This window comes from Centroberyx affinis, unplaced genomic scaffold (assembly GCF_046629955.1).
Source record: "Centroberyx affinis isolate AG114_WGS23_722 - 3 ecotype Tasmania unplaced genomic scaffold, CSIRO-AGI_Caff_v1 ptg001910l_1, whole genome shotgun sequence".
In the NCBI taxonomy this organism is placed as follows: domain Eukaryota; kingdom Metazoa; phylum Chordata; class Actinopteri; order Beryciformes; family Berycidae; genus Centroberyx; species Centroberyx affinis.
The window spans coordinates 145,338-170,617 of record NW_027280273.1 but is presented as its reverse complement, the minus strand read 5'-3'; the positions used below and the strand labels follow the sequence as shown (position 1 = coordinate 170,617).

Genomic DNA, 25,280 nt, shown 5'->3' with positions numbered 1-25,280 from the left:
AATCCTTATTTCTTATGTTGAATACTATTAAATATTAGACTTTAACAGTTTTTGTGGTTATTGCTTCTCTACTAATTCAGGTCTGCACCAAAGAGGAGCAAGAGATCCTGCAGCGAGACTCCAATAAAAGCCAGAAACTACGAAAGAAACTCATGGGAGGTGAGAGGCAAAACAAATCAATGTAAGACCAGACCATATGGAATGATATTACAATATTAAGTGGGTCAATGTTATATGGTTTTGCATTGTTTTTTTTGGTGACAGACTGCACAGATAGAGATTATCTCCCACACCAGGAGGCCCGGATGAAGACTGGCTTGGAGAAGGCTGTCCAGCACAAAGATAAACTGCTAGAATATGACAAGAACAGGTATTGTATCACACACAGCACATTATATGTCATTGCTCAAGGAAAAGAGTTTAGCAAGAATGGCCGTATATTGCTTGGTGTGTCATTGTCAAAGTGTGACATTTTGCAGAACAGTCTGATTAGAAAGATATGATGAAAGTTATCTATTTATTATCATCTTCAATTTCCTTTACATCAACAGTGTCAGGAGAACCCAGGTCCTGGATGATGAGTCGGATTACTTTGCCACCGAATCCAATCAGTGGCTGTCACCCGGCGAGCGTGACAAGCTGAGGAAAAAGGAGGAGGAGCTACGAGAACTTCGCCATGCATCCCGGAAGGACAGGAAGATCACATTGGACTTTGCTGGAAGACAAGTAATCGATGAGGGGAACAACCTCAACGAGTACTACAACAAGTGAGTAAGACGATGCGACACCACTTGAATCAGGGGTACAGCAAGATTATAAAGTATTATTTTGAAAATAGTGTAGTTGAAAGTGTCTTGTGTAATTTCAAGTATATATTCATTCTTTTTAGTTATGCTAAAGACCTTCTCCTTTCCAAACCCCAAATGTCTGCAGGCTGGATGAGACCGTCAAGGCCATGAACACTGACTCTCGGGTTAAATCAGTAGTGCGCTCTGAAGGACAAGCTGGACAGCAGAACCTCAGAGAGCTGGTCAACCCCAACCTAGCACAGGTTGCACCAGAGGTAGGTCATTTTATACAGTATGTTTTGGTACATGTACTCAGTATGTTACATTAACAAAGTGTTTCAGTATCAAGATATAGGTTCAATAGAACATTTTGTAAGCTAGAGAAATTATTTAGGCATGTGATTTTTGACCCATTTCACATTCAAATGAGAGATATGATACGGTACGAATGACTATGTTGAAACTTGCTATACTGCTGACAGCTGTTTCTCTCACATTTTCAAGCAACCCAATTGTAGCCTAGGTTTAACTGTGCCTTTCTTCCCGCAAAACTGTGCAAATAGTATTTATACTGCTTCTACTAATGATAATGGTGATAATGAGTGCACACTAGCACGCATTTCAGAAAGCACGCTAACTAGTCTTTGTATTCCCAGTGGGTGGATGTGGGAGGCAGTGAGAGCCACAGGAGGAACGTGGGGAAGGGAACGGGTTTGGTGGAGGACAAGGCAGGAGCAGAGCGTTCCAGACTGAGACTACAAGACAGAGAGCTGCAGGAGATGTCTGACGGGGGCTGGTGCCTCAGCATGCACCAGCCGTGGGCCTCACTGCTGATCAAAGGCATCAAGAGGTAAGGAACACAACTTCAGAGATCAGCTTTCAAGTTGGACAAAATTACAATATGAAAGTGAAAATCCAGCCTTGGATACTCTCACGCTGTTAGATACACTCAATTTGTGATGTTCAATGCATTCCAGGATTATTATTATATTATTGTTATTTTGTGATGATATGTTGTAATTTACTTTTTTTGGTGTAGCCACTTTCCCTCAACCCCACTTGTCTACTTCTACTACTAACCTCAGCTAAAAATGCTAAATAAAAATGGAATAAAGTAGCCTAATCAAATAAATAAATAAATGCATAGGCTACTTACATGTCAGTAACTGTTTTACAAATGAACTATATTACAGTGTTACAAATTAACTACATAATAAAACCTAAAAAACTGGAATAATATGACACCCGTAGTTGGTGTGGCTGTTTGTCCAACCTCCCACGGGTGACTTCTTCTACGTTTAACCAGTGTTAAAGTTAGGGTGGATTAGAGTGGATGATCTGCATTGGGTGTCAACACTGTACGCTAATGGGTACCAAAGACATACTACTTGTATTGGCTCATCAACAGACATTTTTTTTGTATGTCAGGGCATTGAAGGTAGATGTAATGTTCCTCATTTGGGTATCTGTGTGTGTGTTTGTGTGTGTGTGTGTGTGTGTGTGTGTGTGTGTGTGTGTGCAGGGTAGAGGGGCGGACCTGGTACACGTCCCACCGCGGTCGTCTTTGGATTGCTGCTGCAGCCAAGAAGCCCACTCCTCAGGAGATTGCTGAAGTGGAGGTCATGTACCGCCACATCTACAAGAAAGGTACACACATACACACAAAATCACTCTGTAAATATTAGAAGTGGTTTCTTTTTAGCAGTTTTACAGATGTAGTTTTTTCTTAAGGTGCTAAGGTCTTGGAAACCAGTGTGACAAAGTCTGGTATGATGTACATGGTCGTCACTGACTGCTCTTGTCATCTTTGCAGAGCCCAGGTTTCCTAAAGATTACCCCACTGGCTGCCTGCTGGGCTGCGTCAACATGACTGACTGCCTGTCTCAGGAGCAGTTCAGGGAACAGGTGAGTGAAACATGTAGTTAAGGCTGATTTATGATTGACGTGTTGCTAAGCCATAGGTGTCGAGCATTTATAGTCCTGCGTTGGTGATTCTGTGCGTAGACCACCAAAACGCAAGATGGCAGCGGCGTGTTTTGTTCACACAGAAATAACGACAGAAGTAGTAGTGTTTACATTCTGAATCATGTTCTGGGATATTTGTCACCATGAATTCAGTGACATCTGGTAATCTTTATAATTTGAGGATGAGGTGTCGTGTCTTCACTATCGGCAGACGTCAACCGGATACAGATACAGATATGTTACCACGGCAAATAAGAAAAAAACATCAAGCAAAGACACAGAGCAACCACTGTGCTTTATTGTATCCAAAAGCACCACAACTTAAACATAAACATCAATAACTTGAAATACTTTATAGTTATTCAACTCTGCAATGAGATCAAATCACAAAATAAATATACTTTATTAAGAACTTGAATACAAGTGTGCACAAGAGATTATAATATGTCGTTTGGGTGTCTGTCTTTATTGGCTCTGTAAACCAAATGGTTCCACTTTTGGGGACTGGTCACAATTTTATGAACCAGTTTAGGTGGACTGGGATTCAATTCAAGATGCGGCATTAAACGTGACTGTTTAACACTGCAGCCGTGTTTTCAGCTGTTTGACCTCATTTAATTGTGCGCTGACTGCTACAAATCCTCCTTTTAACTTTTCCAATCCACGTGCCATCTGATGCTACAATGGAATTTCAACTTTCAGAACACATTTGGTGAAAGTATTGAACGTTTCTAAAACTAAATATTTAATTCAATCTCTTGTAACGGTATTGAAGTAGCAATGAAATTTCAGTTATTGTGACAACGCTGTAAGCAGTAAACATCATGAAGCGAAGACAATGTGGAAACCTTGACACACAAATGGACACACAGACCTCTTAGTCAGTACATTGACTTTTTCTAGCCATTTGGAAGCTCATTTAATCCAAGAATACACAATATGGGCCAAACAAATGAGTCTGGTGAAGTTGATGGAATCTAAGTTATTTTTTCCCGTAGTATTGTTCATCAGATGGTGAGACTCCTGTAAGCAATGTGGGGTTGAATTGGAGTGAATTGAATTAATGATTTATGGTTGCTTAGAAGCGGATAAAATCTTTGGCGGATCACTGGTTAAGTTGTTGTGTTATTAGGATGATGATAACTTCCTACACCCACCCTGATCTATTCCTTGAAAACGATGGTATTATGTATGACCATAGCATAGTATAGTATGGCATTGCATAGTATAGTATAGTACAGTATGATATTGCATAGTATAGTATAGTGTGGTATTGCGTAGTGTAGTACAATATAATACAGTACAGTATAGTATTGGATAATGTAGTATAGAATAGTATAGCATAGTATTGCATAGTATAGTATAGTATTGCATAGTTGCCCATGCATTCAGTGTTATATGTGTGTGAGGTCTTATATAAAACTGCAATACTATCTCTTACCAGCAGAGGCCATACTGCACCATTTCACCAGCGACTCTGTCAGCTCATTTGACACTAGAGGCAGTATCCTCCATAACTAGCTACAGCAAAATGTATCTCTCATTATACCAGTTACCTCTCACCAAAACAACGATATATATACACATAATAATACTGTTATGTGTATCAAGCTATTGTATTTATGCAATGTAAATACATAGAAACAAGATTTGGTCTCAGAGCCATACTTGGATAGAAAGACCTCCTGCTGATCAGTAATATAACAACAGAGTGTACTGCTGCTTTCCATGCTTTCGAGTCGTCTGTCTTCCATGATTGCTTAAAGGAAAATCCACCCTTAACCAGCACTTTATTCCTATGATTTTGACTGTTTAATTAATATGCGGGAACAGGCTCTCCCAAACTGGAAACCCGAAAAAAAACACAGCTCATATGTGATGTGACAAAGCACTGATCTGCACCACTGGCAGCATACTGAATACTGACTTTTTGGATTCAAAGAATGTTTGCTTGGGCTTTTACAGACAAATTTGCTTAAGTGAATTGCGTTGTTACTACGTATAAACTGGAAAATGTACCAATATCCCTATTAAGTCGTTCTGTGTGTACAAAGTCAGTCGTCCATTCACTGTCAGTGGAACACGTCCCATGATTTGCCTCTTAATGACATTGCCTTGTTCGTCTTAGCTGTCTTGCCTCTGGCTTTGGGAAGGACTTCTCTCTTTGAGGTCTGTTTGCCTCGGCCCTATGCAGTACATGTTCATTACGAATTGATGTCAAGCTAAAGATAGTCTTCCTGTCAAATATGAACATGTCTGCTATGCTGTAGGTATGCCAATTGTGATATGGTAGGAATGAGTTGTGTTACAAATTGCTCAGTTAGTGATCTTTAAGAGTTTTTTTCCTCCTCCTTTTTGATGTATTAGTCACAGTAAACTCACTCACTCACTCACCCCTTGAGTAACGATGGAACATATCCACACCTCACTTTATCACACTACTTGTATCATTTTCCCAATGAAGTCGTGACAAGCAGCACAAACATCTGCATCCCTTACTCCACCATCACCCTGGTCACATATGTGCGCACACGCACACTTTTATGGGATAGTCTACAGTGAAACTGTATAAAGGGCGAGGGGGGTAAAATGCAACACATGGCACAAGCATGCCTTTAACCTACAATGCCACAAGCCCCCATACACACTCCCACTCACACCCTATCTTTAATGAGATATTGACACAGATCACAGTCATGGAAACTGCACATGCGTCTTTTATGCTGATTTACAATCTGAGGGAGGGAAATGCAGTGGTCTCTTATTATGTTGCTGTGGGTGTATGTGAGTGTGTGCGTTTAATTGTTAATACATGTGCTTTCCTGCATGAGGGAAATTGTCTTATTTCTCAAGAACGGTGTGTTTGGGTCTAGAAAAATCGCCTTTAATACGTGTGCTCCTACATGTTTTTGCATACTTACTGTTGGGACCTGTAAATCTGAGGGCTTTCCCCTTTGTACTCTGTCCTCATTCTCTCCTCAGCCACTCATTCCACCCAGGGCTGTAAAATCATGTTTGCAGGCAGTGTGACTGCCCTTTCATCCTCTGAAAGGGTGTGTGTGTGTGTGTGTCCACTTGCACAGAGCAGCCATAAATAACACCCCCACCCCACACAAGGCCCCTCAGAAAAAAAAAAGAGAAAAGGAACGAAAGAAAGAAAGAAAGGCAGATGTAGAAAATAGAGAAGCAGCCAGTGGAAGAGCAAGACGACCACGGGCTCGATCGTGGTGCCGAACACTTGGCTAGCGCTCCTGCCAGCCATTCTGGAGTAAGCGGTAGAATCCTGCCTGTTTAGCCTTTAGCAGTTTAAGCTTCCCTTTCATGTAAGTGGGAGTTAGCATGTCGTGCTAGTGCGTAGTCGCGCACAGTGGAGCTGCGGGGCTGGGCGAGTGGGTGAGGCGTAGGATTTACTGTCCTGTGCTGGCAGCTGTGGGTGGTTAAAGGGGGGTTGGTGAAGGACAGACAGCCATTATTCTTCAGGCTCTTCTAATAAATCTGCCCCTAGTGATGGATGAATTATTTAGAGAAAGTGGAATGTTGGGAGAACAAGAGAGCATGAGAGAAACGATATGAAAGGGGAAAATAAATACTTGAATATCATCAGTGCGGTGCAGTAATAGTCACGCCGCTCTTGGGGCGCTGTTGTACACGACAACACCGAAGACCTGATGCCCTGCTGACAGACAGTGCAGAAAGACCACCTCAGGCAGAGCAGGATTTCCATCTGCTTGACTTGGACCAATCCTTCCCCTCATTAGAAACTGACTGGTGTATTGATCCATTCTCCCCATAATCTCTCACTCCTCCCAACTCCCCAGCCCCCCTGCTACTGATAATTGGCCAGCCATTATGATCTGTGCTCTGCCTCTTCACCCCCACCCCCCGCTGCTCACTCAGCAATGGGTGGAGATGTACACAAGAGACCTGCCTACCGGCGAGAGCAGGGGGGGTGGGAAAAAAAAAAAGAAAGGAATGTTACAGATTGAGAAAATGGGATATATTTGTTGGAAGAGAGGGAGCGAGATAATTAAAAAGGATGAGCAGAGAGCTGGAGCCAAACTAAGCGGGTTTGTGGACAAGGGATATGCTGCAGATGGTTTACTTCACACATACAAATGATACTTAACTCTGAATTTTACAACTGCTCATAAAATTGTTGAGATCAGGATTAAACAACATTATGTTTTCAGTACAAAATATATCTACCCATGCATGTGCACATTCTCAATCTTCAAACTGATTCACAGCAGAAACACAAGCACATCAAGCCCCCATACTGTGCTGCAATTGTACCATCAACTTACTCCCCCATGGAGATGAAATTGATTGGATCAATCCACACTCTTAATAAGGGCCTGATTTTTCACTCTATTTCAAATACCATATCACCAGCTACAGCACTGCATGTCTTGGTGAAGTCCAATGGTCTAATCTCTTAGATAGACGTATGCCGAAAAAAGAGCCAGCGACTGTTTCTCTTTAATGGAGCCGAGTGCTATATTGATTCATACTGAATGGCCATGGGGGCAAGCAGAAGGCAGAGTGTGCAGTTCTTTTGGTGTGTGTGTGTGTGTGTGTGTGGTCTGTGTATTCAGTATCTTATCTATGATTTCTCTTATGAGGAAACGTTGACACAATAGTGGATTTCGGAAGTTACAACATTCATGGAGGTTTTTGAACAGTAATACAGCTTGTGAAACCCAGTGCTTAGGCGATTTTTTTTTTTTAACCAGGAGTCTATTGGAGGCTGACAGTTATTTTCTGAAATATAACACGTTCCTTGGCACTTATATCAGACAGGCAAATATTTGAGACTCGGCTTTAGTTGGATGGTTTACGGTGTGCACTTGAGTTAACTGAACCATTTGGTGTGTTCATTTTTAATATTTGTTTAGGCTACATGAGAAAAAGCACTTTTCAAGGTTATAATAGTAACAGTGTGGTTATAATTTTTAACACTTGGTTCCTAATAAAAATAAAATTCACCAAATTCCCAAGATTGTATTTAACAATTTTGATGATATTTTTAGAAATTTGAAATGTATCTCCCTCAACTAGGATATCAAGCTGATATGCCTCTTTTTTAGATATTGAAAAGTGTTTGCACACAGTCTTGTGTACATTCAGGGTGGGATGCTAAAGTGCTAGTTGGGTATTTTGTCTGTCTCTAATGTTAGGTTGTGTGCCATCTGCTGCCTTGTTATGGCATTCGCCTATATACCACTATCATCTGCATACATCTGGGTGCCTGCTTCAGAGTTTACAATGGGCTGGTCATTAACATATAAAAGAGTAGTGGCCCCAGAATTGATCCCTGAGGAACACTAGTGGACCAGTTAAGGAGAGCTTAGATCTGTGAGCTTTCCTTCCTATTTGTTTAGTTGGATTCTATCCATTTACCGTAACTGCACCTGTACAAAAATAATTATAAATTTGAAAGAAGCCCCATAATAATTAATAGTGTCGTAAGATTTACATAGCAAGACACTGCCCTATTAACACCACCTCTGTCTAGTTTGGATTGGATATGCTCAGTAAAATAACAGGTTGCTGAGTCAGTTGAGTGAAGCTAAATTGCATTGAATGGAGAGACATATTCCCATTAAAATAAGTAGACTATGTTGCTCTGTATCTATCTGTTCTGCTATCGTCAATGTTATTCGATCAATGTTCATAGGTAAATTATTTTTTCAAATGTTGATTTGTTCTTCATTGTAGCTTGAAACCTCTCTACAACTGTATATTAACCCATTCCCATGCCATATAAATGGCCTACTTTAAGTCTCTGTACAACTGTGTATTAACCTATTCCCATGCAATATAAATAGGCTACAGCTACAGATGTTATATGTGCACATGTCAGAGAAATCAGACCATAGGCTTATACCACATCACATAGCTGTAAGCCTAACCACTTATCTGTTAAAAGAAATGCTGGTTTCTCTGGCATTCCTTTTGTGCAAGCTCTCTCTCTGACCTCCAGAGCGGTGCTCCCGTCCTCGTTAGGCCGGCTGGAGGCTCGGACTGATGCCTGCGTTTCCTTGTGTGGTAATGTGATATTTATATGCTGAAAAGCCTTCCTGCCAGCATGCCACACACACACACGCACAGACTCACAGGATATATTGGACGCATTCCAAAGGAAAGGAAGTCAGGCAAGGCTATTTTTTCTTCCCCCTCTCCCTCTGTAACATTATGTGAATCCTCAGCAGTGGCTGCTCCTTTCTCTTCCTGCTCCCCTCCCCCTCCATCATTCAATCCTCAAATTTTTCTCTTTCTCCCTAACAGTAGATATTGTTTTCCCTGTCAGGACTGTGAAGGTGGATGTGGTCATGGAGAATTCAATTTCACTCGGGGAACGGGCGTGCACACTTACATGCAAGTGTGCTATCGAGTTAGACTGACTTTGAACAGTCACCCCATATGAACACTGTCACCTTTCTTTCTTGCTTTCTCTCTTGCTTGCTCTCTCTGACTTGCTCTCTCTCTCTGTCTCTCTCTCCCTCCTCCCTCTCAGCATACACAAACCTCCCTCACACACATACACACACTCTCTCTCACTCACATTCCTCCCCTTCCTCCCTTTTCCTTGCTGGGCAGTTTGCCATGGCAGAGAGGTCAGACAGCATGTGATTCTGCAGTGGTGTGTAGAATGCATTCAGCCTTGGGTCCCCAGGCACTGGATGACAACCAACCAAACCTCAGTCACAGGTTTTCAACAGCATGAAAAATACATAGGACCATCTGCCAGACTGAAACGGCCTGCTACACTGTTTAGAATTTCACTGCTGTCCTCAGACCACTTCATTAAATGTTGCACAGTTTCTCTTGTTGGGGAAAACTGACAGTTAAGCGCCTTTTTATTATGTCTGCTGCTCCTCTATTTTGTTCTACACACTTATTGGCACTTGCTCCTGTGTATGCTGATCACAGGAACTTAGATCAATGATAAAGGCAACATGGGAGTCATTTCAGACAGGCTCCTTTGATGGTGTTGAAGGACCATAGAGCAGCAATGTTGATGAAAATTAGGCAGAATCAAAGAGGGGTAACTGAATACCAAGCTACATGAAGTGCTAGAGTAAATGCCAAACTGGTTCAAATACTTAATTTCTGTTTGCAAGTTATTCAGTGCATTATTGCTCTTTTGAATCAAACACTTTCAACTTCTGATGTATTCTGAAGCTTTATGTATGTTGGGGTATTTTGCCATTTTGTCATTCTAAACTGCAAAAAATCAAAACATTGCTAAATGTAACTCCCATATTGACACCTTCACCATAGTCATTCTTCTACTTAGTTTCTTTAGTACTTACAGGAAAGCCTACAGGATACCCATACTATTACACTACTGATTAATGTTGCTAAGTTGTGACAGAATGTAAATGACAAATATTAAACCTGTCATTTGTAAGTTCTCTGGTGCCCGTTTTCCTGTTGGCACGTTGAAAATGAGACAGTTTGTTTTGAAGAAGACATTTTTTTATTTTCAGTGATTTGAAAACCTGTTTGGCTTTTAGTCTTAATGACAATTTCTTTATTCTAGTTTGTGTGTTAGCAATTTTGAGCATATTTGAGATTTGGGCAGGAATCACCAAAGAGCTCCCATTATTTGGGCCACAATACAATGACATTTTTAGTATTGATAGTTTGCACTTATTAGTATTACAATTCTGCCTTATACTGCAATGTATTATCTAGTTTGTCATTTTCATTAATTCATTTTCATTTTACTAGTATAAAGCTAGGTCATGTTTCAATTTACAAGCAACTAATTTACCCGTGTTACGGCCATTAACCTGACATTTATCACTAACTTCACATTAAGGACTCAGTGACATGCAGTAAATACAGCTAACGCTAACCCACCCTGAGCGTTAAAAATGGCCGCAACGGGAATAATGTCAATGGCATACAGTATGTACAACAAAAAAAACATGTAGCCCTTGGTCAAATCATTGAGGCTAGAGAATGATTTTTCTGGCACTTACATCTTGAAAGAGGAAATGGAGAGTTAGCGACTTCAAGCCCCCAAAAATGCCAGATGTTGAAATGTTATAGTCCTATTAGCACCCCACGGGTGGGACTTCTTGATTTTCCATATGATATGTATTACCCAGAATATAGGTGTGGAAATAAGGGCAGGACCACACTGTGTTGAGTCGTCTCATATGGAACACAAGCTTTATTTCTTTCAGATAATACTAAATATATACACACTGTAGGGAGGATAGTTACGATCAAACAAATCAAACCAAATCATGCCATTGTATTGGAATCTTTACACGCCAAGCTTTAAAAGTCCTAACTTTTGTAGTGAAAGTATATTTAACTGCTGTTTTTTAATAGGCATGTTTGCAATCCTGTCAATACGGTTCTGCAAACCACTTTTAGGTTGCAACCCTAACTGGTCTGGAACAGTCTTCTGGTGCTCAGTTACTGCTCTCTGTGAAATAATAGGCCTGTCTGTGTTAAACGAGGTCTGCACAAAGAAGAAAAAACAAGGCCTCTGTCGATTTAAATGTTGTGATCTATCAGCGCCTTGCCACAGGCAAACTCTAAACCCCACCATAATAAGCTTTAATGAAGCAAAGAATCAATATGTTTGCCATTCATCTCAGGTCTCCACATCTGGTGTTTGTTGTTGATGCCCCAAAATGGCTCCCCATGAGCCCAGTGTCTGTGCCAGTTTCCTGTTTGGGAATGAGGAAATGAATGAAGGTTGTGTGGCGTAGTCAGTAAGTACTTTGCTCAAAATCAGTGGGCGACCATCTAGCCCTGCCATGACGCTGGCAGGAATGGGAAGCATTCTCAATCTGAAAATTATTCTTTATGCCTGTTCCCACCAAAGGATAAAGACCTCAGTATTACTTCTAGCTGACTTTTAACTGTTTTTGCCAGCCGTCACGGGGCATGTCTGTGCTATCATTGTATGTGTTCACGCATGCCTGTGTGTGTTCATTTGAGTGGGAGTAGAGGTTTCCACCCAGTCAAGCCTCAACCCAGCAGCAGCGCTACCACAAGTATCTGTCCTGGAGAGCGAGCCAGAGAGACAGAAAGAGAGAGACTCTCTGCCACTGCAGGGTCAGAGATTACAAACTCAATTGTACTCGGCTGGCTGACATGTCTGCTCAGCAACTTCCTGCTCGCGACATCAGGGGGAGGAAAGTGAGGAGAAAGAGGAGGAGGAGAGGGAGTCTGTCCCTGCTTGCACCTCCATTAATCTTCCTCTCTTTGTGTGTGGCAAACGTAATGTTTTTTTTTTTGCTGCTACAGTATTCGTGCTAATACCACAGCTTCTCCGGTCAAATATAGTTGATGCTTATTTGTCTGAAACACACTTCACAACTGGTCTACATAACAGCAGGGTTCAATTTTTTCCACTTGCCCAGTCAGGCCAGTGGAGAGTTCTACTTGTCCCTAGTATATTCTCAGTGGCCCAGCAGGCACACATTTGAATAACCACTTTTTCATAAATGCCAGCAATTTATCACTATAATATACAACAGGAAAATGACTGAATAAATAAATGATTGCTTGTGAATAAATGAGAAATGAATGATTTTAACAACTCTGTAAAATTCCAGTGTATAAATTGGCCCTTGTTGCACTTATTGTATTTAGATCGAAGCGTTTCTGTAAATGTAGGCAGCAGTAACATGGGGGAAAAAAGAAAGATAAACCAGATGGGAAATTCATGAGGCTGGTAAGTCTCTCCATTCATCTGTCTTGTCAATACATTAATGGGATCTGATAAGAGGCTGTCAGCTAGTTCCTTTGCCAACACACTGGCTAGGTGCTGCCAGCTGTTGTCGTGGGCATCAAGTGTGTGTTTGCAGTAATTGTTGGTGCCTTTTAAAATGAGCCAGCTCCGATCTGCCTAACTCGGAAATCAACAACACACCGGGCAAACCGTACAGGATCCATGCCACTCTCTGAATTGCCATATCTGAGGTAGCGTCCAATCCAATTGGTCAGAAAAAGCAGCAGAGAGATATGACGTTTCTGTTGCCTTAGGTTTAGTGTCTGTGACAGAATAGTGGACTTAATATTATATCTTTGCCAAATAAAACAGTGGCTTGGAGAGACTTCATAGCTTCAAGCAGACTGCTCTTGCCCATCTTATATACCATGAGCTGTGCCAGTCTTGCTCGGTAAACATTTTAATTCCACAACACAGGGAATCATGTCGGAGATGGTGGCCATGTATGAGCTGCTGTCTCATCAATTGTTTGACTGGCAGGAGGAGTGTGATCATGTTTTCAGTGAGCCTCCACTGATGTGTGCTGAGGAAGGCGGAGAGCTCATAGTCTGCCCCTTATGCACCATATACCCGCTTCCGATCAAGCAGAATTTACATTGTATAGTATATGATATGCTGTTCCTTTGTGTTGGGATGTCTTGCTGAAGCAGCTTTGTCTTCATGCACAACTCTTTATCTCTCGGAGCTGAAAAGTGGCAAGCTGAAAGCACAGAAATTATCTATTTTTCCCCCAGTAGCCGCAGAGACACTTTCCAATTTCTTAGAATGGCAGGATTATTAAATAGTGGCTCTCAGTATGCTCACTGATACCTAAGAGCATAATTCAAATAAGCTTATCATGCGGTTGCTTTGAATGGCATAATAAAGCTCTCAAGCCTAACCTAGGATTGTTTTGCTTTGCTTTAGTCGCATAATAAGTCACATTATGCAGCAAGCAACAATGACGTTGCCTAGCTCCACACCGCTCCATTTTCAAAGCAAGATGGAATCATGGCTAATTGGAAACGGACTGACGTGCTGCAATGTATGGCTTAGCTGTATGAGTGTGATAAATAATATCATAATTCCTATGGAAAAGTGATTTGCTGCAAGGGGGACAGACACCCAAACAGTAAAAAGCATTTGTTTCAGCATGTAAGAGAATCTCATATTCAGGTATATTTAACCACTTCAAAAAATAATGCTGAGTAACATTTGCTATTGCTTACAGATAAATTAATAAATGTAAATATATTTTATTAACAAATATTTATAATATACCAAATACCAAAGGTAACTCATGTCCCCCTCATGAACTACATATGTTGTTTACTTGGCTGGAAAGATTTTGTCATGTTCTACGAATCAGAAATGATGGAATCATACAGTATATGCTGCGATGGTTTAGTACTCCCATCGCCTGCAAGCCCTAGATATTTCTTCCAGTGCCTTTCCCATATTGTGTGCATTTGTTTTGAAGCACAGTGTGCACATTCTCTTTTTCCATGTTCCACTGGGCAAATATGCCATCAAATGCATTTGCTATGGCAGGCACAGAGTGTGAACCATAGTATTGATTTACATGCAACACCACTCTCTTTCCTTTCCAATTTCTTGTCAATCTAGTAAGAAAACAACTCAACATATTCATTTGAATAATGTTGCAGCTCCAGATGTCTGTGCTAAAACTACTAGTTGCGTGTGCCTGATGTTCAAATTAGAGAAATAATTATCTGCCTACATAACAGCTTAATTTTGAATGTTGTACTGATGCCAGTCCAAAAGAAAACATTAACATGAATATGGTCGCTGATGTTTTGTGCATCTTTAGTCATGCCATGGAAATATGCATTTTTTTCATTTAAACTAAGACTGTTTCTCTGAGCAATTTTGTCAGTCATTTTGAGTCCAGATGCCACTGCCATAACACTGGAATTGCCCAAAAGCAACTGACTCATCCTCTCCTCTGATCTACAGTTCAAATAGACCTAGTTAGCAGCTATTCAGCACTTGAGAAGAAAGTGGGGCAATGCGAAAGGCGCTTAATATTTAAGCACATATTTTTAATGTATCACCTAGATTTAGTTATATTCAGGACATGTACATTATGCTAGAGAGAGAGAACATCATCTAAGCTAGTTGCAACATTGTATTGATGATCACAATCAATCAAGGGATTTCACTGGCCTATAGAATTACATTGCTTTAATACAAAGAATTTTTATTGATTTTATTGGCTTTTATACATGTAAAATATAACCAATATTGATATGGAATTTGCAGATTGGTGCCCACTTCTTCTACAGTATAAGTGTTTCATTTCTGCCTCCAAAACAACCAGGGAAAATTCAAGTCAGACTTGAATGAGCCTTCATGGAATCTCTTTTCCTTGCGTCTAGCCAAAAGAACATGTTAGCTTACTTTGAAATAAATCTAAAAAATTAATAGCGTAAGTGGAAATGCACACTTTAAGAACCTCTTATTCAACACCATCTAGCTAGCACTTCACAATGTTTTCCCTGGGAACATATCAATAGGATCACCTTATCTGTCGTAAGCCCTAGTACTAACCCGTGAGCTTAGGGAAACCTAAAACTTGTCTTTGATAAGAATCAAGGGACAGCCTTCCTTCTGTGCTTCTTTCTGAAAGTGTTCTCACCGCCAGCCTCCAGAGAGGGGAAAAAAGAGACAGTCATTTCCCACAGAGGCTGAGTGAACACAGATGGGAGGGCTCTACCCTCGCGTCAAAAATCAAAGCAAATATTCACCTTAAGAGACAGACAAGTTCATAAACTCCCCAGTCCTTCTCCATTTCCATATTATGAAATCAAATGCCCGCTGTGAACTGGTTTGTTACCTGACTTAAAACTGGAGCCATTTTGCTGACAGCACCTGCGCTAAGGAGAGCTGGATTTGTGGCACCGATAAAAAGGAGATTGTGGGGGAAAATAAGAAGTTTTAATGCTTAGATTCCCTGGAGTTCTTTGAAGTCGAGGTTTGAAAGCAGACATGGTAATTGTCTCCAGGGGTCTGTGCCGTGTGTGTGAGCGTGTGTGCGCCCGTACATGCGTGTGTGTGTGTGCGTTGTTGAGGAAACTGTGTTAAGTAGAAGGGCTTGCCTGTGCGATTTCCAGTTAATGCAATGCAGTTGCCTGATAGCTTGACTCAAACTCAAATGTAAAAGTAGTAATCTACTTATTTTCCTATGTCTTTTATTAATTTCATTGCGTAATACCTTCTTTCTATCTCAATGTTATAGGAAGTCAAAGAAAGCGTGTTATTCAAAATGCTACCGTTAAGATACTCACCCTTTTCCATTAAAGTACTTTTTTCCTGCACACATTAACAATCTGTTTATTTTTTTCATTTTCTAAGAGCCCTGCACTCTTCAAACAGAGGCTTAACTGTGAGTATAAGAGAGAACCCTTTGCCTAGGAAAGTTCCAGCAGTTAGCTTGTTGAGTCTAAAAGGCTTTGACTGTTGTGAGGCGGTCTTGTTTTCCCCTTGCCCGAGGCCCACCGCAGGAGGTGAAGTCATAAACATGGCTGGGAAAGTGGAACTGGGCTAAGCGAGGAAGCCTGTGTAAATCTCCCCCTGCAAAAACACATGACTTCACTACACCTGTCAGCGCTGGTGCTAGCTAAATGGCTAATGTGTGGTTTGCTCTCAACCGGCATTTTTTACAGAGCTGAATCGTTATGCCTATCAAGCAGGGAAGTAGAAAATACACTTTGCTCCTCAGTCCACCGGAGAACTTTAATAAAGTCGGATGGTGGGTTGTTGATGACTTGGTTCTTTAACTGAACACCACAGTAAAAATAGACCCTAGTATCATAGTTTTATAGCTATAAATCCTGCCTTGGTTTATCACATGCTAGTTTAATTTGCGTGTTTTGTTGCACTGATAGTTTTATTTAAACAGGCAAAGGTTCTTCTTCAAATAAGAACTAACATATGTTATAACTTAGGGCATTACTTTTTATCACTGCAAAATGTGTCAATTGACCTTTTAGCTGTACTGAAGCAAGGATCGCTTTTAGGGTGAAAGAACTGCATTTTTGCAGTTGAGTAGGCTGACACAATGGGAGTAATTGGAAAACCTTGGCCCTGGTGCTGAGCGTCTAATAATCAGACGTGTCTTTCCTTGCGTTGAGGATATTAATAATGTAAAAATTCAGGAGCCAATGTTGGACGCTCTTAGATAATTAATGTTCACTCTCCAACTTGACACCAGTTGATTCTGTAGGTGAAGGAGTGTGTTAAATTTTTAATCACCACTATGCAACTCAATGTGGCTGAGCTACAGTGAAAGAGACAGAGTGAGCTACAATAGAGACCTATTCAGATGGAAGAGTTTAATATTGATTTGGCTTAATCTCACGTGGCACTGGTGTGATCCAAATACTGTGTCCATAGTCCATGTTCACCAATTAAATGTATGTACAGTACGTATGCGTCTTTGGTTAATTCAGTTTCAAAAGGGGAGGCGTCTTTCAGAATTCACTGGGCATGTGATGGTGCTCATTTATGTGCTTGTGCCCACTTTTCTACAGATCCCTAATGATTTAGAATGGTCTTATACAAAAATACAGTATATATACAGTGCCTGCATATATACACACCCTTTTTTGAGTTAAATTCTTATAGATTGGAGTGGATCAAAGGGGACTGGGCTGGGTTGTAACATCAATAAACCTCTATCTAGTGATGTGTACAACTCCAGATTCTTCTTGTTGATTATTCTGTAGTTGTTATGACTGAATGATTCATTATTCAGTGTTTATCGACTTTTACCAGTCTGCTATGTATCATAGGCATTGTAGGCATGAGCATGTAGCGTTTATTACCATTGTTTAGATGACTAATGACCTGCATTAAGCTAATCATTTTGCATTTCTATGACTAGATCATGGGAATCGTTTTTATTTCTCTCGCAAAACATGTTTTGAACATATATCTCATAGTCCAAAGAAGAGTTGAAAATCACACTTTAAATGTCAATGCTACTGTGTCGTGCATACCAATGATTCTGGAGTAATTGCAATAGGAAACAAATGGTGGTCTTTCCTGTATTCCTGTATCTGGTGGGTAATTGTTACCGGAGATGGATGAAATAAAGATTATGAGATTTTCTGTAAATATAACAATTTCATCTAGGGAGGGAGCACAGAATCCAGGCAATAAAAAATAAAGATTAATACGGTAGGCTGGGTTGTAAAAATAACTGGGGAATTTTCTATGAAAGGGTTAGAGGTGGCAGAGGAACAAAATGTAATATTCAGTTGTAATGAAGTGCAAAAGACAACTCAAATCAACTATTCTAATGAAGAAGACAATGGCTACATTTACATGCAGGGAGTAACCTGGCTGTTGTTAAGGTCCTGTTCGGGTTAAGCTGTTTACAGGAACCTCTGATACCCTGCGATTGAGTCTCACTGTTGCCATGAATAAACCAGTTAGCAGAATATTCCTATCCGCCTGTGCTGTCCTGCCCACAGATAGAATAGTCCTCCTGGGTACAAGTATGAAAAGATGCAGCCGCCAGCTACCTCCTCCCTATTTGACTGAACAGTAGAAGGTCACTTCGAATACATGGGAAAGAAATGATGATCCCAATAGTAACAGTTTGTTCTGCATGCCACTGTTTTTTGTTGATATCGAGATGTAGCCGTAACCCTGTGCGAGTCTGAGTTTGCAAAGATGGTGAAAACCAAAGCGAAAGGAGAAGATATTTCCAAGCTACAGTAACATGTTTAATATCAAAATAAGCCAGACGTTTTAACAATGTTTCTCATAATCAGAGTAAGAGCTTACCCAAATTATTCCAACCGAGTTGTGATGTTCACATGTGCCGACCCAAAACCAGTTTAGCTGAATAACCAGGTTAAGAATGTAATTGTCCATGCATGTAAACATAGCCATTGTTACAGTTTTCCATTGTTTTTTGTTTTGTAATCATTTTAAATTTGTGATCTGCAATGAGTTTTGGAGACAGTGTTTTGGACTTAAATGCTGGAATTATCATAGAAATAATGTGATACATACAATGTGATACTGTACATACATACATACTGTATATGTGCGTGTTTGTATGTGTGTGTTGTGGTGAGGCATAGACGATTAAGTTTGAGAACCACTGCTGCTAAATCAGGATTTTTTTCTGAGATCACTGAAATGTTAAACATTGTAATGTGCAGGAATGGAAAAAGAAATAATCTGTTTTGTGCGTGTAAGAAGCCAAAAGGCAGTGTTGTTGCCTGAGGATAGCTGTATTGTTTTAGAGTGTTAACGAATGCCAGAAACAGGCTTGTGTTGTTTGGTGAGTACGATAGATTATAGGAGGATTGGCATTGTTGCCTGCAGTTCCTAACAACACCCTTTCACCTCCCACATGTAGCCCATCGCTCAGAGACAACCCATCTGTTTCTCCATTCCCAGGGTGAAACCAGCCTTGACAAGAACTAGCTAAGCAGTATTTCATATTTTTCCTCTCCAGGAAGACACAGTTGGCTTTCTGCAGTTCCTTATCTATCAAAAGCTCTGCTTTCTATGTCTCTCCCTCACCTTATACTCCTTTTATCCATCTCTCCTATCCAATCTCTTTGTCTTTTTCATTTTCTCTCCCTTGTTCCCTCTCTCTCCCTCTCTTCCTTCTACGCTTCCCTCCCCCCTATCCCACCCTCCTCATTTTTAAAAGCCACATGCTCCCAGCCCGTCTGGCTCAGTTGCACCCTGCCAATGAAGGCCTTTTTATTGGGCTGAGATTGAGTGCAGCCAAGCAGGGCCTGGCTAGGGCTGAGGCTGGGGCCAGCCACACAGCCCCCCTCTGACTGCACAGCCCACTCCACATGCCTGCTCTGGTCTGGCCCTGTCGCCCAGAAGGAGATTACTTGTCTCTGCTGCCCTTAATTGCCGACAGCAGCTGAAAAGAGCCAGAGAGAGAGACATTGTAGAGAGAGGAGAGGGAACAGTGTTGGCTTGTTGAGCTGTTACTTGACAAGCTTGGACTCAAAGGTTTGTGTTCCTGCTGTCAAATCCTGGCACTGCGTTAGTTGGTTTTATTGAGATGGATGTTGTTTTCATCAATTACTGGTCTTAACTCATGGCATTTTGGATCGTACTAAGAAAGAGCGGTACAGTACAGAGGGAAGCATGTGAGGTGGTGGGGAAGGAAAGCTGATGAAAGATTCACACAAAGTACAAACGCTGGTGCAGAATGCTTTATTATCCGGACATGTGGTAAGAGCAATAGGGCCGGTGTGCCCTCTCCCTGCCCTCTAAGCCACTATTATTCTTCATAGCCTCCTGTAGGCTGTGCCCCCCCGCACCCCCTTTTCCAATGAACTTGTGAATTTCATATTATTACAGTTGGTTATTGTTGAAGCCCCTCTGGCAGTATCCCGGCAAATTGAATAGTGAGCAGTTTATTGAATTGGCAGTCTCCGAAGCAAATGTGAAGCTGTATGTGTTTTTTCACCTCTTCCTTTTGCTCTTCTTATATTTTGGTATATGTAGGTTATGTTTTCATTCACTTGGGCTCTTTGTGAAATGTTTTGAGCCATATTGAAGTTGCCTGGCTGAATCCCACTCTCTAAGTATTTTCAAAGCATTTCAGTATGTCTAGCCTGCAGATGCTCCGATCTGGATGTTTTTGGGCATATACCAATTTCCAATCTCAGGCCAGCAAAACTGGCTGATAGTGATCTCAAAACATCTTAACTGTCTAAGTAGGAAAGGAAATCCTGAATTGTGCGTTACATAGCTACTGCATTTTAGGGTTTGGGTTCGAAAGCATTTTATCTAGGCTGAATCCAGTATCGAATCTGCTTATCGAATCCGAATCCTACATAATTTTCTGGGGAAAAAAGGACAAAGAAAACATGGCACTCATTGACTTTTACGTGATGCTGCATTGATAAGTGCTTATTCAGCGCACTTGTGCATCCCCCACCCTTAGTTGACAGGACCGTGCTACAAATATTGCATTTCATCGTACTCTCATTTAATTGTGAGAAATGTGCCCACGCTTTCAAATGCTTGTGTCGATCCGCCATATTGACAAACACACTGGGAAGTGGGGGCTGGGGATGCAAGCGTATGACATCATGGGGTGGGGGGTTGGGGGGATTCGATAAGAGGATTTGTTAGACTTGGGGATTAACAAATCTGGGTATTTTGCTAATTTGGAGCCGGGTAATGGAACCCAACACTAGAATTAGGCAATTAAAAACTGACTCCAAGTTGTTTTGCTAAAGTAACTTGTTACAATTACATTCTGTGATGAGATAAAAATCTGCTCTGAATGAAGTTAGCTCTCTGTAGTGAGTGAAAACACTTTTTTCTCAACTGGCCAGTGGAGCCTTCTGTTGAGTGTGCAGCAGTAAGTTAATGTAAAAATGCACTTTGTTAAAAACACAAGATTGATGACTGCATTTATCCAGAGCTTGCCGGCTGGCAAGGTTGAGGAGTCTGTACATTTGTATTTTATTAGAGCTGTTTGGAAGCCAGCCATGCGGTAGACATGCCATTCCCTGTTGAACCTGAGCCAATTGTTAGATGTTTTTGTCACAAACAAGCAGGTGGATGCTGCTGAGTCCTTGTGCCAAAATCCTCTGACTTGTAACATCATGTAAATGTGTGGGAAGAAACTTACTGACACTCAATTCACTTTGAGGTAGTTTAATGCACCTGCTAAGTAGCATACACCCTCAGACCTCTCGCATGTCAAACGCACAGTACCCACTACCCAGAATGCCCTTGGGTATAAACCTGACCTCAGTTACTATGGAACCAGCACATCAAATCACTCTTAACTGAATTTAATGTCATAGTCACTGTTATCAGTATGGTTTTCATATAAATGCACTCAAGAATTACTTCATTCAAGACCTGTGTTTTTCCCAAGCTCCGCTTTAATTCAATTGTTAACGAGTCTCCTCTGGCTGCATTAGATCCCTCCTGATGTACATGGAGTGCCTGAGCGAACCTCCTCGTCACACACAACCACAATGTTTCATGCCCTTTTGATTAACATGGTATGGAAACAATTAAGTGGGGGAGGGGGTGAGGCAAAGCAGCACATTCAACAGCTTTAAATGCTAATTAGCTAATGTAGGATGAAAGAGCAGGCAACTGGCAGGGTTTCACATGAACACACTCGAGCCCTGGCTGCAGCTACGCTCATTTCATCAGAATTTAGAAAGACCACCACCATTTTGTTTCCGTGAATACCTCAAACAATACAGCCATCTTGTTTTAACGTGAGATTTTCTTTGCAGTGATCTCAAGTGAGGCTGAAAACTCATCATTTCATGAAGTGCCTCACGTTGCCTTTTCCCCAGTGAATCATATCCCATCTCTTATTCTCACTCTAATTGCTCTCAAAAAAACACTTCCATTTCTCTGCTTAGCTCTCATTTGATTTCTCTCCCTAGTACCTCTGTCTTACATGATCATTCTGTGATCACAGGAATATTATAATAGCACTTGCAGTTGATTGTAATTTTGGTGATGCAGGAATTCATGCTTTTTCCACTCATTGCAAATCACTGTGGATAAGAGTGTCAGCTTAACTGCTTTACACATAAATTTAAATGGAAATATTCAAATAGCATGCTCACATTGAGAAGCTTTCTGTGGTCTTAAGAGTACATAGGGGGATCTTTGCATTGTTTTTGGAAATACCTCTCCAACAAGGATGTATCCCTTCTTTCTGATGAGCTGGTTCTAATCACTGCAATGGGATACTAGCTGGGATTAAAATACAGGCTAATTCTCCTCATTGAATATAAATTGAAAAGACCACTATTAGTTGAGCTAGACCTTCTAACAATGAATTTGTCTTTGCTAACTATTTTGTTGTAGCTAGCTCTTTTGTTGTGTTTTGATGTCCGCTTCATGTCCGTAACTACTCGCCTTGTATAACCCCTAGTAAATTCCACATAGCTGCTTTGTTCAAGGACTGTCTGGGGGAGGTTTCTAACATGGAGACTGCACACTCGACTGGGAGACCTTGATTAACTGGAATCACTGTGTCAATTGCCACTGGAAGGAGGAATCAAGCGGCACTTTTAGTAGAGTCCCCACCAAGCTTTAATGACTTTGAGTGTTTACATATTTTATCACTCACCGGTGTATTACAGTCAAGTCGACATGGACCGTAATCTGAAATAAACATCTCTATCATCTCTCCCCAGTTTGTCAGGGACCATACAGATGGTTTGCCGACTCTGTTGATTTCCCTTAAAAGCCCCAAATTTGTCACAACCTTCAGTGCTCCTTTGAGAGAGATAGAGAGGCTGTGAATAAGAGGGGGGGGGGGGAGAGGAAAAAGCATGCTGTCATGAAAAGAGCCGCTTCCTGGCTGGCTAGATGCAATCACGGGCACTATCTGATAGCGCCGGAGGAAATTGGATGAGCTGAGAGCCGTTGGCCGCCAGTGATGGGAAAGATGACTCCTTTGTCATGAAGTGTCAGTCAATTCCCCACTCTCACCTGAGAGACCAATCAATAACAGAGAGAGAGAGGTTCGCTCTTGTCTCTAGGCTTCTGTACACTGTGGGCTGCTGTCAATTAGATGCCATAACACACTCTCCTTGGTAGGAATGTGATATGACACGTTGTATGTTATGCATAAGTATGTCATGGATGGGACTAAATTTGATTTACTCTCTATGCTGTTATTAAATTATTATATATTGGCAGTGAAAATACCTAATGTAAGTGTAATTAATACAGTAGATATACACTTACAAGATTGACAACAACAGTGTATCTGAAAGTGTATTTGGGTGGTTTGGATTTTGATGATGAGATTAAAACTCACTTTTTTAGACTTGCTTTTAATACCTGATTTATTGCCATTATGTTATTTTGTATTTACATTTGCGTGTCTCATGTTGTTTTAATTCCATTCTTATTTTCTGTTATTTTTCTTATTGTCAATCTGATGTCTTTGTAAAGCACTTTGTAACTCTGTTTTTAATAAGTGCTATATAAATTAAGTTATTGTTATTGTTATTATTATTATTACAATATACACAAAAGATGTGGTGGATCAGTTCACTAGCTTTGCTGGTGCTCTCATTAGCGACTGTATCGTTCAATGTGCTATTACTGTGCACAAGACCCAGAGAGACTCATAACTATCAATTTATGTCAAGCATGGAGACATCTCACATAACACAGGCATGTAAACAATGACGCGCACTGAATGATTCATAACAGTGACACCGGGCATCATGAGCTTTTGCATATTCCATGCACAATATGGTCACGCTATTTCTGTGCAAAACGATGCTCTGACTATTCTGTTTCCCATCTCCCCCCCTGCAGTTCCCTAATACCTGTGAGGAGTCGGCTTCCCCATTCGTCTTCATCTGCACCAACCCCCAGGAGCTGGTGGTGAAATTCCCCATGAAAGGGAAGCACAAGATCTGTAAGTCCTACTTCTTTCATGTCAGGGGAAGTGGAGCGGATGAAATTAGCCTGAGCCATCTGAGGGTTTTTTTTTTTTGTTTTTTTTATCAGCTTTCTCCTCCGCATTTATATGCTCACACACATGAATACATAAATGGACGTGTGAAAGAGTGATCATGCTAGGGACAAACTCTGATTAATATATCATGTTTAGCACAACAAAATTATGCACAAATAGACACACAAATAGAAACACACACATACTCACACGCACGCGCACACACACAAAACATTCTCTCACATACACATGTACAAATCCTCTCCGAGAGCCATCTGTAAAGACAGGATTTTGCTGTCAGGTTGCCTGGGGGACAAGCCGGGGCTGGATGTGCAGTGTTGTTGCTGTATTGTGTGATTTATAATAGGACTCAAACACATTTTCCCTCTGCTGCCATTGCCGCTGCTGCAAAATGATGTACCTGCGAGCTCTTTTGTTAATATTTCAAAACCCTCTAAAGACTTGAGAGGATTGTTTATGCAGCTGTGCCTCTCTCAGATCCTTCCAGATCGATGGGGAAAGCTTTAGTAAGACTCAAGGTAAAATGCTGTAGGAGCCGTGCCCTTTTGTGCTAAAAATTACATGATGAGTTTCGCTTCATTTTTGTGAAATTGAGGATCAGTTCAAAAGGTTTGTGAGGTTTAGCACAGACCTGGAGAGCGAAAAATACAATGAAGTGCTAGTTATACAGAGTGTCTGCAGGTGCTGAAAAAGTCTTGAATTGGAAGACTGTTGGTGAAAAGTCGTTGTGCACTATTAAATGCAGCCCTTAAAGGAATAGTTCACCCAAAAATGTTTTTTTTTTTCATTATATACGGTACCAGACACACCACATTTTTCCACATTTCTATTTTCCACATTTTAGAATAATACTAAAGACATCAAAACCTATGGAATTATGCGGTGACCAAAAAAGTGTTAAATCAAAACTATCTTATATTTTAGATTCTTTAAAGTAGCCTCCTGTTGCCTTGATGGAAAGGCAAACATAGGCATCAACAAATTTCAAGCATTTAAGCATAAGCCTTTAGATCAAAATGGCCTTAAGATAATGTCAGTTGAAATACCGGTGAAGTTTGTATGTCCACAAAACACATAGCGAGTTCACTAACGCAGCTCCATGGCAGCTTCTCCAAAACAAGTGGCTGTGAACTGGTTCTTTAGAGTTCCAAAAGAATTACTATAAAATTACTTCAAACAGCTCATGCAGCATAAGTATTCTGAAGCCACACTGTGCAAAAGTCCAATAATTACCTAATTTACCTCATCTTAACACAATAATTTTTTTCTCAGATATGTTCAGATGGCC

The 25,280-nt window shown here is 40.9% G+C and overlaps 1 protein-coding gene across 1 annotated transcript in view; it reads left to right on the top strand.

Moving 5' to 3' along the window:
- The window catches only part of trip4 (thyroid hormone receptor interactor 4), a 63,257-nt gene that overhangs the window by 1,756 nt on the left and 36,221 nt on the right, over nucleotides 1-25,280 (top strand). The window contains exons 5-12 of the mRNA XM_071530301.1: nucleotides 81-159; nucleotides 265-370; nucleotides 552-767; nucleotides 934-1,063; nucleotides 1,445-1,638; nucleotides 2,311-2,435; nucleotides 2,602-2,693; nucleotides 23,830-23,932. Coding sequence (XP_071386402.1) covers nucleotides 81-159; nucleotides 265-370; nucleotides 552-767; nucleotides 934-1,063; nucleotides 1,445-1,638; nucleotides 2,311-2,435; nucleotides 2,602-2,693; nucleotides 23,830-23,932 — 1,045 coding nt within the window. The remainder of the gene's footprint in view (nucleotides 1-80; nucleotides 160-264; nucleotides 371-551; nucleotides 768-933; nucleotides 1,064-1,444; nucleotides 1,639-2,310; nucleotides 2,436-2,601; nucleotides 2,694-23,829; nucleotides 23,933-25,280) is intronic.